Source organism: Cottoperca gobio, chromosome 5, assembly GCF_900634415.1.
Source record: "Cottoperca gobio chromosome 5, fCotGob3.1, whole genome shotgun sequence".
Lineage (NCBI taxonomy): Eukaryota > Metazoa > Chordata > Actinopteri > Perciformes > Bovichtidae > Cottoperca > Cottoperca gobio.
The window spans coordinates 6611707-6626906 of NC_041359.1; the positions used below are offsets into that span (position 1 = coordinate 6611707).

Here is a 15200-nt window from a genome sequence, read left to right on the forward strand (position 1 = left end):
TGTAACAATACATTACACTAAATATTAACTTTATTAACCTTAATAAATAATAATTGTATTATTATACTGGGACTAAAGTAGGGTTCTTACTTGCAGTGGTGGAAAAAAGTAAAATGTTCAGATACTTTTACTTTACACGAGTATTTAAATTGTATGCTACATGTATCTGACAGCTGGAGTTACTTAACAGATTAGGATTTTACATATAAAACAAATAATCAATTTATATAATTAATTGCTACAGAATAAACTATGAAGCAGTATTTCTTTTTTTGTTTGGTTCAGTTTTGTTTCTTATTTACTTTCTATTAATTTAAGTTGTGCAAAAAGTACAAACATGTGCAATGGACTTTGAAGTCTGGAAGATGATGAAATAAAGTATGTAAAAAAGAAATCCAACATAAGTTAGTTAAATGTGCTCCACCTCCACCAGCTGTAACACAAAAATGCTGCTTACACGAAAGCATCAGTAATAATATTCAAATAATATGATAGATCAAATAACCAAAAGGGACCATTCTGCCCAACAAGTACTTTTAATACATTTAGCTATTAATGCCTTTGTACTTTTTGAAAGAAATTGTGAAATTCTTTTACTTGTAACATAGTCTTTTTACAGAGCAATATTGCTACTTTTACTTAGATATGAGCACTTCTTCACCACGGACCAGCATGCAAGATAATAAAAGTAAGAAAACACCAAGGTTACAGTCAAGCAAGACACATAATCTGTCTTTATTATTTATATTGAACAATTCTGGAACTGTGCAGCAACCTCATATTGGCTTTGCACAATGACAATTAGTTAAGACATGATTAGTGGAGGCAAGTGTGGCACCGTTGGATTCCTTAAAAGCAAAGCATGAAATACAGTGAACCTTTATGATTGACACAAGCAGATAACATTTCATACAATACTTTTCTTAATTAATATGCATATTATGGTAAATTGAGGAATATTCTAATAGTCACTGGAAGATTAATGGACTGAAATTTAGATTCCTTTACATCCACATTAACAAATGACAGTAGTAAAAAGGTTACAGACTCATGAACACGTTTCTCTGCAGAGTCCTTTTGCATAAAGAAAGTGCATCGAGGTAAAATGTAAAGATAAAACAGGAATGTGGTTAACGCATATTTTGACCGTATGCCTTATAACAAGAGATCACATCCTCCTGCAGGTCCACAGGAAATTCCAGTTTTTTTAATTCAAATGTTATTCTTGATTTTTAGGAACTGAGCATTTATAAAACAAAGACCGCATCTTTGATATTCTTAGAGGCATAATACGTCTTTTACAGTAAAACAATCATTTATGAAACAACTTCAAAAGCTTACAAACAACTGCGTTCATGTTATTGTGTCATCGTTGATGCCGCTTTCATCTGTTGTTATTCAAATCTTAAGTAAAAAAAGAAAGAAATCAAGCCCAATAAAATACAGCTTTAACTTACGTTCATTGCACAATCATCACAAATCTGTGAATTAGACCAGAGGAACCCAGAAGCAAGGGGGAAAGCATAGCTCTGACAATCATTCGTAAACACTGAACTGCATCATGTTGTCGTCAGCACCGAGCCGTCCATGTTCAAGGTGATGCTTTTTTAGTTTCAGGTGGTCAGCCGGCAGCGAGGGGCTCAGTATGTGAGAGGACTCAGGATGAAGAGGCGATCCTCCTCCTTCCTGATCCACTTCAGCAGTTTGGTGACTGCAGAGACAGCCATGGCCTTGGTCCCCAGCGGACTGAAGCAGAGGTAGAGCTCGAAGCCACTCGTCACCTGCAGGAGAGGAGGTAGAGCAGGACGATTGCTTTGGATCAGTTTGATATGTAAAACGCAAAAAAAAAACCTCACTTGTTAATTAATTTTATTTCAGTGTTATTTATTTGCACATAAATAAAAAGACAGGAAGAATCTAAGGGGGAAAAAAAGGCTTAAGAGGATACCGCCCCTATTAAGTATTAATATTCATACTTATTAAAGAAAAGAAACCGGTAAAAAGATAAAAGCTGAGATTGCATTATTCCTCAAAGTTTCAAGACTATAAAAAATTATAGAAATGACCCTAACGACCTTTTTCAACTTGAAATTTGATGACTTTTCCTAAAGTGAGTCCAACATTGTTTTTGTTTATAATTTCACCACCAGGGTACAAAGATTGTCTTAGGGTCATTTTTGACCCGGCAGTTATACAGACAGTCAGTCAGTTATACAGACAGTCAGTTATACAGTCAGTCAGTTATACAGTCAGTCAGTTATACAGACAGTCAGTTATACAGACAGTCAGTCAGTTATACAGACAGTCAGTCAGTTATACAGACAGTCAGTTATACAGACAGTCAGTCAGTTATACAGACAGTCAGTCAGTTATACAGACAGTCAGTCAGTTATACAGACAGTCAGTCAGTTATACAGTCAGTCAGTCAGTTATACAGTCAGTCAGTCAGTCAGTTATACAGACAGTCAGTTATACAGACAGTCAGTCAGTTATACAGACAGTCAGTCAGTCATACAGACAGTCAGTCAGTCATACAGACAGTCAGTCAGTTATACAGACAGTCAGTCAGTTATACAGACAGTCAGTTATACAGACAGTCAGTCATACAGACAGTCAGTCAGACAGACAGTCAGTTATACAGTCAGCCAGTCAGTCAGTCAGTTATACAGACAGTTAGTTATACAGACAGTCAGTTATACAGTCAGTCAGTTATACAGTCAGTCAGTTATACAGTCAGTCAGTCAGTTATACAGACAGTTAGTTATACAGACAGTCAGTTATACAGACAGTCAGTTATACAGTCAGTCAGTCAGTTATACAGTCAGTCAGTCAGTTATACAGTCAGTCAGTTATACAGTCAGTCAGTCAGTTATACAGTCAGTCAGTCAGTCATACAGTCAGACAGTCAGTTATACAGTCAGCCAGACAGTCAGTTATACAGACAGTCAGTTATACAGACAGTCAGTTATACAGTCAGTCAGTCAGTTATACAGTCAGCCAGACAGTCAGTTATACAGTCAGCCAGACAGTCAGTTATACAGACAGTCAGACAGTTATACAGACAGTCAGTTATACAGTCAGCCAGACAGTTATACAGACAGTCAGTCAGTTATACAGACAGTCAGTCAGTTATACAGACAGTCAGTCAGTTATACAGTCAGTCAGTCAGTTATACAGACAGTCATACAGTTATACAGTCAGTCAGTCAGTCAGACAGACAATAATTCAGCAGACAGTTTGGATGAGAAGTAGTTGCTCTTTGACATTTTCTTTATAATTTTTGTAACGCAACAATGATTCAAATACAGTGACAAACTTACGCAATGTTGTGATGCTCTGGTAAACTTAGTGCGTGATACAGTTCCTAATTTAGTTTGAAACTGAAACTCAGCAATTGTGAAATACTGTTAAAGACTATAAGCATCTAATCTCACAATGCCAGGCTTACCCATGCCAGCAGGTTTTCAGTTTCACCACAGCGGTAGAAGGAGCGGAGCGGTCTGGTTGGATGATGCAGGCTGCTGTGAAGGTCTTGGTACAGTCCCATCAGCCTTTCCTGCTCTTCATCAGACTGGTACACGTCAGGGAACTCTGGACTGGAGGAAAATAAATAAAGATTATCTTGTGAGAGGGATGCCAAGAATTAAAAGGAAAAAAATGACATGACTTGTGAAGGTTTTTGCATGTTTGTGACATAAATTCAACGTTTTAGAAGACATCCTGCCCACCTGGTGTATAACCCTGAGCTCTTTGATTTGTACAGGAAGTGCCTGAGCTCCGGGATGCCGACCTGCTCCACAGAATAGCTGGGACATTTAAGAGCCTCTTTCAGGGCCTGGTAGGCGCTGCGCTTGCTCAGCCTCTCCAGGAACCGTTTCTTGCAGTCGGACATGTTAAAAAAGTCCTCGCGGTCGGTGGAGACCAGGATGAGGCAGAGCTCGGAGGCAGGCTCCAGGTAAGAGATGTGAGCGTGGAAAAACCCTGCAGTGTTGAACTTTGGCAGACATATTGGCGTCCAGCCTTCGCCCTCCCGAAAGGACGAGGAAGAGCCGACCAGGTTGAAAACCAGGTGCAAGTCTATGTGGTGCAGGAACTGGTCCTTTTTCCTCAGCAGAGAGACCAGGCGGTCCCCCGCCAGCAGGATGGAGAACACCAAGTTCTTGGATTTGGCGGCCTGCAGGCTGGAAGAGACCATATCTCTGGCGGAGCTTGCCAGAGGCAGGCAGGTGACGGCGCTGAGCAGCAGGCCGGGATCTCGGTCCAGCCGATGCAGCAGGTTGTCGGTGAGGTACTCGGAGCCGGCCAGCAGGCGGCGCAGGTCATAATTCTGCTTGTGCTGGAAGATGTGGTTGAGCTGGGTGAGGGTGAGCAGGCTGACGATCTGGTAGTAGATGTACAGCAGCTCCCGCAGCAGCTCCTTGTCGGTCTGACAGGTCCGAGACACACCTACCAGGACCAGAGGGCTCTTCGAGAGGAAAACCACTTTACAGCCATCTGACACACAAAATGTTTACAGAGTTTACATGCATTCAACATAGTTCATAAAATGCACTTTTCACCCATGTATTTTAACTTACGAACCATCTTACAGGGCTGAGCGATTTGGAGTCAAATATCTTGATATGGATATTGCGACGATATTGTAGGGTTGACACAAGGAGCTTTTTGATAAATAATCATCAGTAATGTGGATATAAAGACTAAAGCTTCTTTCACATGATCAGTGCTAAAAACCGCTCTGCGCTGGCTGCGCCATTGTTTTCCTATGGGGAGAGCGGAGGAGCCAAACTACGCGGAAGCGCCACCGCGCTTTACTTCAACAGTCACCACAGAAGGCCCGCCTCTCAATTATACTGATTGGACAATAGAAAAAAAGATGTTAATGACGCTGGCTGCTAATGGTTGAAGTTTTTTCAACTCAAGGTGTTCTAGGCGCCCTAGAACAGAAACGTAAAGCTGAACAGAGCAAAGAAAACACGAGACGCTCAAAACGCCCTCTGTCTGATCGGTAAAGGAAAAAAAATAAAACCGTCTGGTAAGTTCAGAAAATGCGTTTACTGAAATACTGCCTTGAAAAACAGGAAAACACTTCCACCATATTACAATGTCCAGAATCTAACACGATATCTTGTCTCATATCATGATATCGATATATTGATATTGCGCAGCACAAATATCATACAACCAAAGTATATTCTGACCTGCATGGATGGAACGAATGATGTTCTTCTCGGCCTCAACGAAGGACACGAGGGCCATCATCACCCCCATGGTGCTGGACAGAGCCTCCTCCGTGCCGTAGCGGGTGTAGATTGGCTTTCCAGCCTCGCTCAGCACAAACACGTGCTTTCGGTGGCTCCTCCACGCCTCGCTGGTCACGTCTTCCTCCTTAGTCCTACTCTCTGATGTAATGTCGTTGCTGAGTTGCTCCTCTATGGTTTTCTCTCCCACCAGCACCTTGAGTTCCTCTGCACACTCTCCTGATTTGTCCAGTTCGGCCTCCCTCTGAACTTCCTCCTCAGCCTGAGCAGTCAGATCCTCAAAAGACTGAGCATGGACGAACATCGCACTCTCCTGACCAGCACCTGTGTTAATGTAGGGGTAAATGATTGTCAGGAATATATAAGTAAGCCTATAAAACAATAAAGCCCTGTTATTTGTAGTTTTGCATCTGCTGCCCGAGGCCCATTCAGGACTCTCTCATCCACTGTGTCGTCTTCGCATTGTTCGAAAAACAAACTACGACCTAAAGGTCAGATTTAGAGTTTATCGGAAGTGTTATGGTGAGCTTCCCCACATCTGCAGAGCATTTTCTATGGGAACCAATCGGGCTAAAGTTGGCCAAAAAAAGTGGATGAAAAAGCAGGAAAAAGATACAGAGAATGCTTATGGTATGCCCTGTCGGTTTATTCTCTTACTAACAATAAAAACTCCCCACATGAAGTTGAACACTAACTGATATTAGCCACAGTCTGTTGTGGATGTTTTATTAATTCATATTTTATTAGTGACAATAGCCTTAAGGCTATGCTCTTCAGCCACGGTAAGAGAAATTAATAAACAGCTTATTTGATTTAGAGAAATAAAGTAGGAGAAGAGTAGTCTGACAATGAGTCACTACATACCACCGCAAAAAAATGTCATGTTTATGTCAAGACTCAGTACAGCTAATCCCGGGAAAGTGGAAATGTCTCCTGTCAGAGTTGTTCAAGCTGGATGTCACATACCAGTACTACTGCCGCTTTCACAATGACACTTTATTTACAGACGTCCGTCAGGAGGATTTGTCTGAATTATTACAGTTCTTGGGAGAGGATATGGCAGGGTTTCTTTATTACAACTGTCTGTATGGTGAGGTGTTTCTAAGGTTTTTTGCCACATAAAATTAGAGAGATAATTACTGATATAACAGTCTCGTGTCACAGAGCCCAAAACGAATGACGCATTCAGGCGCTTCTTGTCAAGTTTATTACAAGAGCACTCTCAGAGTGACTTGGTAGTCGAGTAGTTACCGTGCATGCCATATAACCACAATGTCCTGGCCCAGGTACCATTTGCCCTTGGGACCTTTGTTGCATGTCATACCCTTCTGTCTCTCTCTCCTTCATTGCTACACTGTCCTGTGTCAAATAAAGGCAAACGCCAAAATAAAAATCCCCCAAAAAAAAGAGTATTCCCCTCAAACAGCCAACAGTGTCATGGAGATTACAAAACACATTATTGTGATCATATTTTTACCATTTGGAATAATAATTCAATACAATTGCATGTATCTATTCATTTAGTAAATATCAACTTACCCAAGACTAAATATGTCCAGACAGACCTTCAGTTTTTTTAATAAGCATGGGAGAACAAATAATAATAAAAATCCCATTGATAGTTGCTGATTGCTGGGAATTAATTGTTGCTATAACTAAAGGCAGTGTAGAGAGCATGCAAGTGGGAGCTCACAAACATTATTTCAGACATGACCACTTTGGTCATGGTTCAGATTATCAAGATTTATATGGAACAGAAATTACACTGTGGTTCTGTGTGACTGCCTTCTGACAATTTTGCAAAAAGTGCTGAATATGGTTCAGCCTTACCAGGTTCAGTTCCCTCCACCAGACCTGGTGTGGGGCTGTCCGCCCGCTCAGAGCGAAGGCGGTCCACGGGAGCCAGGGTCCCATTCTCCCATGACACAGTCGCCCTTTGGGGTTCTTCATCCATCACTGCTACTTATGGCAGGGACACACACCTGACAGGACATATAGACAGTGAGCTATAAGACCAAAGGTCAACTGCTTTGTGTATGAGACTATGGTTGAAGCTCAAGCTGGTTATGATGTGCTATTATTGACCTGTGCGCGAGTCATTGAAATGTTATAGCCTGACTTTAACCCTTTTTTATTTTATGAGATACTAAAGCCACGTTTCACTCTTATTGCTAATATTTCAAGCAACCACAAGTGTAATGCTAAATTTGAAGACAAAATAAGAGACTCTTGTTTTCTTTCGTGTTTACACTCCTTCGGGAATGCTTACGAAGAACTTCAAAGGCTAGCTAACTTTAGCAGAGTTTCTCCAGCTAGCTGGTTCTGCTTGTCAGCGCCTTCATTCTAACAAACAGCTCTCATAACTCGTTTAATTACTTCCAAATTATTACCTTTCATTCCCGGTGCTGTCTGCATTTGATCGTTGTGCTCCACAACTCGACTATCACATTTACTGCAACTAACAGTAGCTAACAAGCAGCGACAAGACAGAAGTACTTCTTGCTCGTCAACATGCCCTGCTAACAATTAACGTTAGGTTACGGAAGTAGGAATTGTGGGATATGAAGTTCTCTTCTAGAGAATTGCTTTGGAGCAGTAAACAGGCCGATTTGAGTCGAATAAAACAAACATTAATTTAGAAATATTCGTGAATCAATCCATTGATGTATAAAGAGAATATTGCATTATGTTGTGTTTTTCTGTAATGTAGTTTAGTTCCTGATTTTAATGGTGCATTCTCAGCACTTAGGATATAAAACAACTATGCTTGCTAAAATAGTACCTTGGTGTAAAAACAAGTAAATATCAATATTACCTTTTCACTTATCCCTTCACAGTGTGTGTGCATGTGTAAGATATAGGGACGGAAACTAAATAGAATATAGCAGAAGAGAGGTAGTTTGTGAATGTGTTCGGCCCTAATACATTTTAGCCTCGCTGATCATTAGTTTTAAATAAAAGCTTAGTTTTCACCTTTTACACACTTAATTGTATTACATTATCTCGTACGGTAATTGTTTTAAACAAAAACATTGTTAGAATTACTCAATTGAATTGACAAATGGTGGCCAAGTATACGAGCAACACTTGAATGCAGCGTATGGGGCGGAACTTGTGTTTGAACGTACAGCGGGGAAACGGAACAGCCATTGTGTTTGTGTAAGCTAAAGACGAGTTCTGTGTGTGTGTGTGTCAGTTTAACTCCACTATAATGTCATATTCCTCACAAGATTAGGGATGCTTAATTCCTTTAAGAAGGATGACTCAGTAATTAAACGGCTTTGTTTTGTAAGCATGGCAACTGTTGATAAGGCAGCCAACGTTTACCAAAGCTAACTAGCGTTAGCATGGCACAATGTTGACGAGTGCAGGGCCAGTAACGTGTTCATGTTAGATGCTTACTGCTAACATTAACATTACAGCTCTAGTCAAGCAATTTTTGCACACGCGAAAACGGTTATGCTTATGGAGAGCAGACACTGTTTGTAAGTCAAGTAATACGGTTTGCTATAACGTTACTGTTCATAACAGATCCCTGTGACAGCAAGATGCCAATCCGAGCTTATTGCACAATTTGCTCCGACTTCTTCGATCACTCCAGAGATGTTGCTGCCATCCACTGCGGACACACCTTCCACTATGATTGGTAACCTTATACATAGAAAGTCAAATCTTCAGCACTCACATTTCTGTCATGTTATAAATGTCTAATTGTTTCCTTTCCCCCTCTCCCCTCAGTCTTCTCCAGTGGTTTCAGACAGCCCCCACAAAAACCTGTCCACAGTGTAGAAAACAGGTACAGTACATCTCCAAACACCACCGAAAAGCCAATAACACAGATTGAAAACAACCAACTTAAATCCTGTGTTGCTCTGTCTGTAGGTCAGCACCAGACACATCATCAATAAGCTGTACTTTGACATTGGTGGAGAGGAGGAGCGCGGCACAGTGGACCCTGAAAGCTTGCAGGTACCAACCATGTTCCATCTACACAATATATCAGTGTTGGGTTTGAGGTTTTTACAGATAAATTGTTTGCGAGAATTTTTTACTTGATCGTCTTTCTTGTCATTATTTGATTTGATTTAGTCATATTTTATTTTTGCTTTTGACTTTATTTAGAATGAGCTTGGTCGAATGAAGGTGCTTTTAAGCTCTAAAGGTAAGAAACCTGACTATGTTGTGATCGGGATGCTGGATTGTTGAGAGCGGTAGCTCATAATCCGTCTGATCAATTTGTAGAGCGAGACTGGCGGGACAGACAGAATGTTTTGGACAGTTTGAAAGACACTGTGGACAAGCAGAAGAGAGACCTGGACAGTGTACGGAAAGAGATTATGGAGAAGGAGATGCTCTGTTCTGCCCTCAGAGTAAGTTGTTCTCTATTGTTTAACCCAATTTTCTACACTGAAAGGGATTGTCTCAGCAATGCCTTTTTTGTTTATTTGTATGCTTTTTTGTCACAGAAGCAGATGACATACCTGGAGACACAACATAATGAAACTCAGGCTGCTAAGGAGGAAACTCGGAGACTTCGGACCAGAATGAAAACCTTTGAAAGGTATCTGCAGTCACACAAGTACTGCCCTATCTAGGTAGAGTGAAAAGCCCAAGACAAATTTCCCACTCTGTCGGACCAAAAGTTGGTCTTCTTGGTTACACTTTATTAGACACGATATTGACTATTCTATCGAGTGTAAAAGTAGACGGCGGTCGACACACCTTCAGTTTGAAGAAACGGACAGGAGGGCCGGCACTGAAGCTGAGCAATGTTCTGCTGCGGACGGGTGCCCTAAAAAAATCAGTTTAAGTGTATGCTATATTTAGAATGTTTTCACCGCTTACCTTGCCGTTTCCGACTGGGAGCTAAAGCCGTTATATTCTTCTATGCTCTTTTTAAAGCCACTCCTTTTGACAAAAACAATATTTTAACACAGGAGTTGCTGGTTTTCCGCTGCCTCAGTCTGTGTATTTGTGGTTAGCTCAGATCTACCAAAGTCACACAAAAATACAAACAAACAAACTAACGGTAGACCAGCAACCCCCGTGTTCTGCGGCATAATATTACAGGTTTGTTTTACAAAGCAGTTTGGTGGCTCTGAAGAGAGCTTAGATAAAGGCTCCCCGTCTGAAAGTGCTGTCTCACGGCAAGGTAAAGCTGTGAAAATATTCTAATTATAGCGTGCACGTACACCTCATATAACCCCATTTTAAAATACTCAAACTATTCCTGGTTACATAATGTTAGAAGAATATTGTTAATAACGGCACAAAGTCAGGATTCAAATCAAATAAAAGTCTTGATCAATATTCTTATAAGAAGAAGCCAAGTTTTATTTCATACAAAGGATGATCAATAAAACTCACAAATACAGGTTTGTAAGGTCTGCTGTGCAACTCTCCCAGCCTCCGTATTTATACCCATTCTAAAGACAGGAAGCCATGAAGAGCTTCCAGGTCAGTTTTCCTTTGTTCTACAACAGGGGGGTTCACAGCAAACACAGATGTAAGCAATCAGCTCAGGTCCCAGACGTGCTAATTCAATCGACTCCGCTATCAGACATGGCTGAGGAACTGTTCTTTAGAAGAGCAGTCCCCTGCTGTGCTTTACACTCAGTATTACACTCAGTATTATAATCAGTATAACCTGTATTTTCCTATTACATAATAATGATAATTAAGAATTCTTATTATTTAGTCTGGTATGACTATATTGATAATGTATGAACATCTCTACATAGTACTGTCTTCTTTTATTGTAATAAAACAAAGTCATACTGATACTGTGCACTAATTCTGCTGTGTTGGCCGCAGCCTGGACGTGTTGTTGCAGGGTCAGAGGTCAGAGGTGGAGTCTATGATCACAGATATGGGAGTCAGCCAGGCTGCAGTAGAGCAGCTGTCCATCTACTGCATCTCGCTCAAAAAGTAAGAAGCCCAAGAGCTGCTGACCAGTGTGACGGACCTTTTTTTCCCTGTCGTCACTCACTGTGCATTTATCTCTTCATCCTTTTTAGAGAGTACGATAATCTAAAAGGAAGTCTGAAGTCTTCAAATGACATGTGTGAGAAGCTGAAGAGAGAAGTGCTCTCCTCAAACAATAAGGTAACTTTATGTTAGTAATGGCTTTTTTTGTTTTACATTTAAATGTTATATTGATCGTTAAATGTTTGTCGTCATATGTTATGACATCATCATCCTAATAAATAAATAGAAATCCTCTATTTGAATAATGTGATTCATCAGATTACATGAGTTAGTCTTTTTTTTATTAAATCAACTTTCTTTAAAGAATATATATATATATATCTGTGTGTGTGTGTGTATATATATCTACCTCTCTACCTCTCTATCTATCTATCTATCTATATATATATATATGAATATGAATATATATGAATATGAATATATATATTCATATATATATATATTCATATATATATATATGAATATATATATATATGAATATGAATATATATATGAATATATATGAATATATATATATATATATATATGAATATATATATATGAATATATATATGAATATATATATGAATATATATATATATATATATATATATATATATGTATATATATGAATATATATATATGTGTATATATATGAATATATATATATGAATATATATATATGAATATATATACACATATATATATATATTCATATATATATATATATGAATATATATATTCATATATATATATGAATATATATATTCATATATATTCATATTCATATTCATATATATATATATATATATATATATATTCATATATATATATATATATATATATATATATATGAATATAATTAGTCAGTTTCATTAGATTGCTGTTAGACTTCCCGTTTCATACAGGTTTTTTGACCACACTGAAATGGTGTTGAAAGGCTAAACGGCAATACATGTAGATTGAAGCAGAATATTTAGTTCGATAAAAACATGTAATGAAATTTGGAAACGATTACATCTATCGTTTTTCAATAGATTTTGACTTTTGGACTTCACAACACTCTGGAGTTATTGGAAATGTTTCACACAAGTCAGATACAATCCTACTTTCTCCACTGAAGTCTCAGCTGCGCAGCACTCCAATGTTCAATTGGAATTCAAATATCAGTGTTATGAATGAAGATTCAAACTATTGGGTCCAAGCCTTGAATCTCTAAATCAAAGTGGGTTTTTTTGTGTCATTTTAGTTACACAAAGCCATAATGGAGGTGAATCAGACCAAAGAGGACATGAAGTCTCTGCAGAACGATCTGGCCAACGCTGACAAAGAGATCTCTGTAAGGAAAATCCACCATATCAGTTTTTACTTTCACTACCAGAGATTGACGTAGTTGTGATTCCTGCATGTATGTCTGTCCACAGAGTCTGAAGAAGAAGGTGGAGTTTCTTCAGAGGACTCTGAGCACCCCGACGCGGACAAACGAAGCCCTGAGTCGGCTCGTCTTTGAAAGGTGTGTCGCCCAGCCTCTGGACTGAAATCTCCACTCACTTTGACTTTTTGTGATTTACCGATGAGGTTTCTGTGCCCATCTCTGCAGCCCGGCCCCAATGCAGCTGAAGCAGCCGTGCCTCCACAACCCCGCAGATAGCGAGGACATTGACCTCAACATGACTTATGACGTCACTACGCCAGATGACATGGTCAAGAAACCGAAGTTCCAAGCCAAGAAGATGCGGCTTGATCCTTCGGTGTAAGTTTACCGTAGCTCATTGTGTTGATCTGTTCTAAGGTGGTTGTGGAAGCTGATCAGCCATGAGTTCATAATATAGTGTTTTGAAATATATTAAAGAATGAAGTAAAAAGTTTTATGCAAAATGCTCTATTTTTCAGGTCACCTGTGTCCAAACACAGTGAGAAAAGTTCATCTCTAAGCAAGGTAGCTTTGTAAATGTCACTCAACAAGGTCCATTTTCAAATTAGTTGCACGTGTCTCACACTATTTGTTTCTTGCCTCAGGCTCGAGATGAGGGTGGATCCATGGATCCTTTTTTCAGGAACTCCCTCCTCTTCAGAAAGAAGATTTTCGGTAGCATGTTGGACCCTCAGAGGAAGCCTGGAGTTGTACGTACAACACAACCTCCTGCACTTCAGGTGGAAATGTTTAAATGTGTCATTTTTGTTTTAGTGGTTTGATAAAAGCACATTTTTCTTGTTTCAGATGAGAAGTGGTTATGACGGTTTAGGAGGACGTACTAAATTCATCCAACCTGTATCCTTTTGTTTTCTGTCGTGTGGAATTTATGTGTCAAACAAGCGTTTCTTCACTTGACGGTAGAGCTGTTTACCAGTTTGGGGTTGACTAGTCATATTGGCTGAGTCTGGACTGGCTCTGATAAACCTGCTGTTTAAAAAGGGTTCAGCTTAGCAGACACACCGTTGGATCGACTAGCGAGTGAACATAGCCAGATATTTCCCTCAGGTGTTGGTGGAGATCAAACCAGAGTTTGAACATTGGTCTTTAACTACATTTGTGAGCTGGACGTGAACATGACTTGAAGTGACAATATGTTAATGTTGGGTTTTATTCCCCTGATCCAAAGTCCCGCCCCCCATGTTTACTGTTGCTATTTTGTAGGCGCTTGACAAAAAGAAACATGTGGCGCCAGCTGTGCGGTTCTGTTTAGCCGGATCCCGCGGTGTGTATTAGATTCACTATTTGCTTCAAGAAGCCGACGGCAAGGACTTGGGCTTTCTCTGTTGGATGTTACACGTTGTGTATCCAAAAAAATAACATTGAAACTTTATTCGAGGCGACACATAGCCTCACAGAGATAATATAAACAAAGGAACTTTAGCCTTTATCTTTTCTGGCTAATGATAATTCATTCTTCATCTTTAAAATATGTCAGCAACCAACTGTCCTTTTCCAAATCTCTTTCACATTATCAGAGAAATAAAGAGCAAGCTAACCCGGCTCACGTTGGGGATCTGACAGGTCAGGGATCAAGTGTCACTTACACATCCCCCCAGCAACATCGTTTCACCAGCTTCAACATTTGGTTTTTCTTTTCAGCATAGACGAGCAGAGCATAGGGGAAATTCTGCCAGCTGCGAAGGTTGCTCAACTGTTATTTGAGCAAAAGGAGATCTTGAATAAGAAGCAGCTAAGGAAGACTCAATTTGCAAATAAATAAATAAAAGCAGCTTGAAACAAATATTAGTTTGAGACATTTTTAAGTGAATCGTCATGAAATAACGGTGAATGGTTAAACTGCATCATTCCTTAACCAACCACTCCACTCAGTCTCCTTTATCAGAGATTCGCCCGCTGGTGAAAGCTAAAAGGAAAAAGGTGACCAGGCCTCAACCCAAGATTTCCACTTGCCTGACTCTGGACGGCTTCCTAGAGTAAACGATGACCTCACTTTCCCGGATGTGGAGTCTAAGGTCAGGATGCTGCTGCTGTGTGATGTCGCATGTTTGTGCTGCTCTGGCACTCAGAACCAGCCTGGCAGCGGTTCTGCCACTCGGCACCAAACAGGACTCTCTCATTGAACTTTATTTAAAAGTAGTAACGGACCCACTGGACAGACACTGGAAAAAAGATGCTGAACTTTTGTCGCCATCAACAAACCTGCCGTACGTTTTATTTTGTGGTGACGAACTCGTCTGTGGAGACTTTTCTTTTTCGTTTTTATGTCGCTGTCTGTCTGTGTGTAAGGCGAGCCGTATTATTTGAGGACCACAAGACTGTGCTGTGTATTGTGTCATTAATGTGATCATTAATGACACATGCAATGACGATGACGATGCATCTGTTCTCCGAAAAATAATCAGTTAGTTTTCGCACTTATTTATAACACCAACATGTGCACATACTTGAGTATTTTTTTGTTTTACTGGTCTTGTCAGATGTAAACAAACTCGCATAATAAACAATATTTTTTTTTATTAAGCTTTGTGTGTGGT

At 39.7% G+C, this 15200-nt stretch overlaps 2 protein-coding genes across 2 annotated transcripts; one reads left to right on the top strand and one right to left on the bottom strand.

Annotated features, from left to right (window-relative positions):
• Positions 1 to 705: 705 nt before the first annotated feature.
• mon1a (MON1 secretory trafficking family member A) lies at positions 706 to 7801 on the bottom strand. Its single transcript, XM_029432790.1, has 6 exons — positions 7652 to 7801; positions 7092 to 7243; positions 5202 to 5585; positions 3729 to 4494; positions 3449 to 3596; positions 706 to 1781 (listed from the first exon to the last, which is right to left on the bottom strand). The coding sequence occupies exons 2-6, from the start codon at positions 7213 to 7215 to the stop codon at positions 1641 to 1643; spliced, it is 1563 nt and encodes a 520-aa protein (XP_029288650.1). The 5' UTR covers positions 7216 to 7243; positions 7652 to 7801; the 3' UTR covers positions 706 to 1640.
• A 498-nt stretch (positions 7802 to 8299) lies between these two features.
• Positions 8300 to 15186, top strand: traip (TRAF-interacting protein). The gene is made up of 16 exons (XM_029432278.1): positions 8300 to 8420; positions 8793 to 8907; positions 9000 to 9057; positions 9144 to 9230; positions 9384 to 9423; positions 9504 to 9631; positions 9728 to 9822; positions 11076 to 11189; positions 11279 to 11366; positions 12478 to 12567; positions 12653 to 12741; positions 12829 to 12981; positions 13122 to 13167; positions 13248 to 13352; positions 13450 to 13500; positions 14536 to 15186. Exons 2-16 carry the CDS (start codon positions 8810 to 8812, stop codon positions 14641 to 14643), a joined length of 1350 nt encoding a protein of 449 aa, XP_029288138.1. The 5' UTR covers positions 8300 to 8420; positions 8793 to 8809; the 3' UTR covers positions 14644 to 15186.
• The last annotated feature ends 14 nt before the right edge of the window (positions 15187 to 15200 follow it).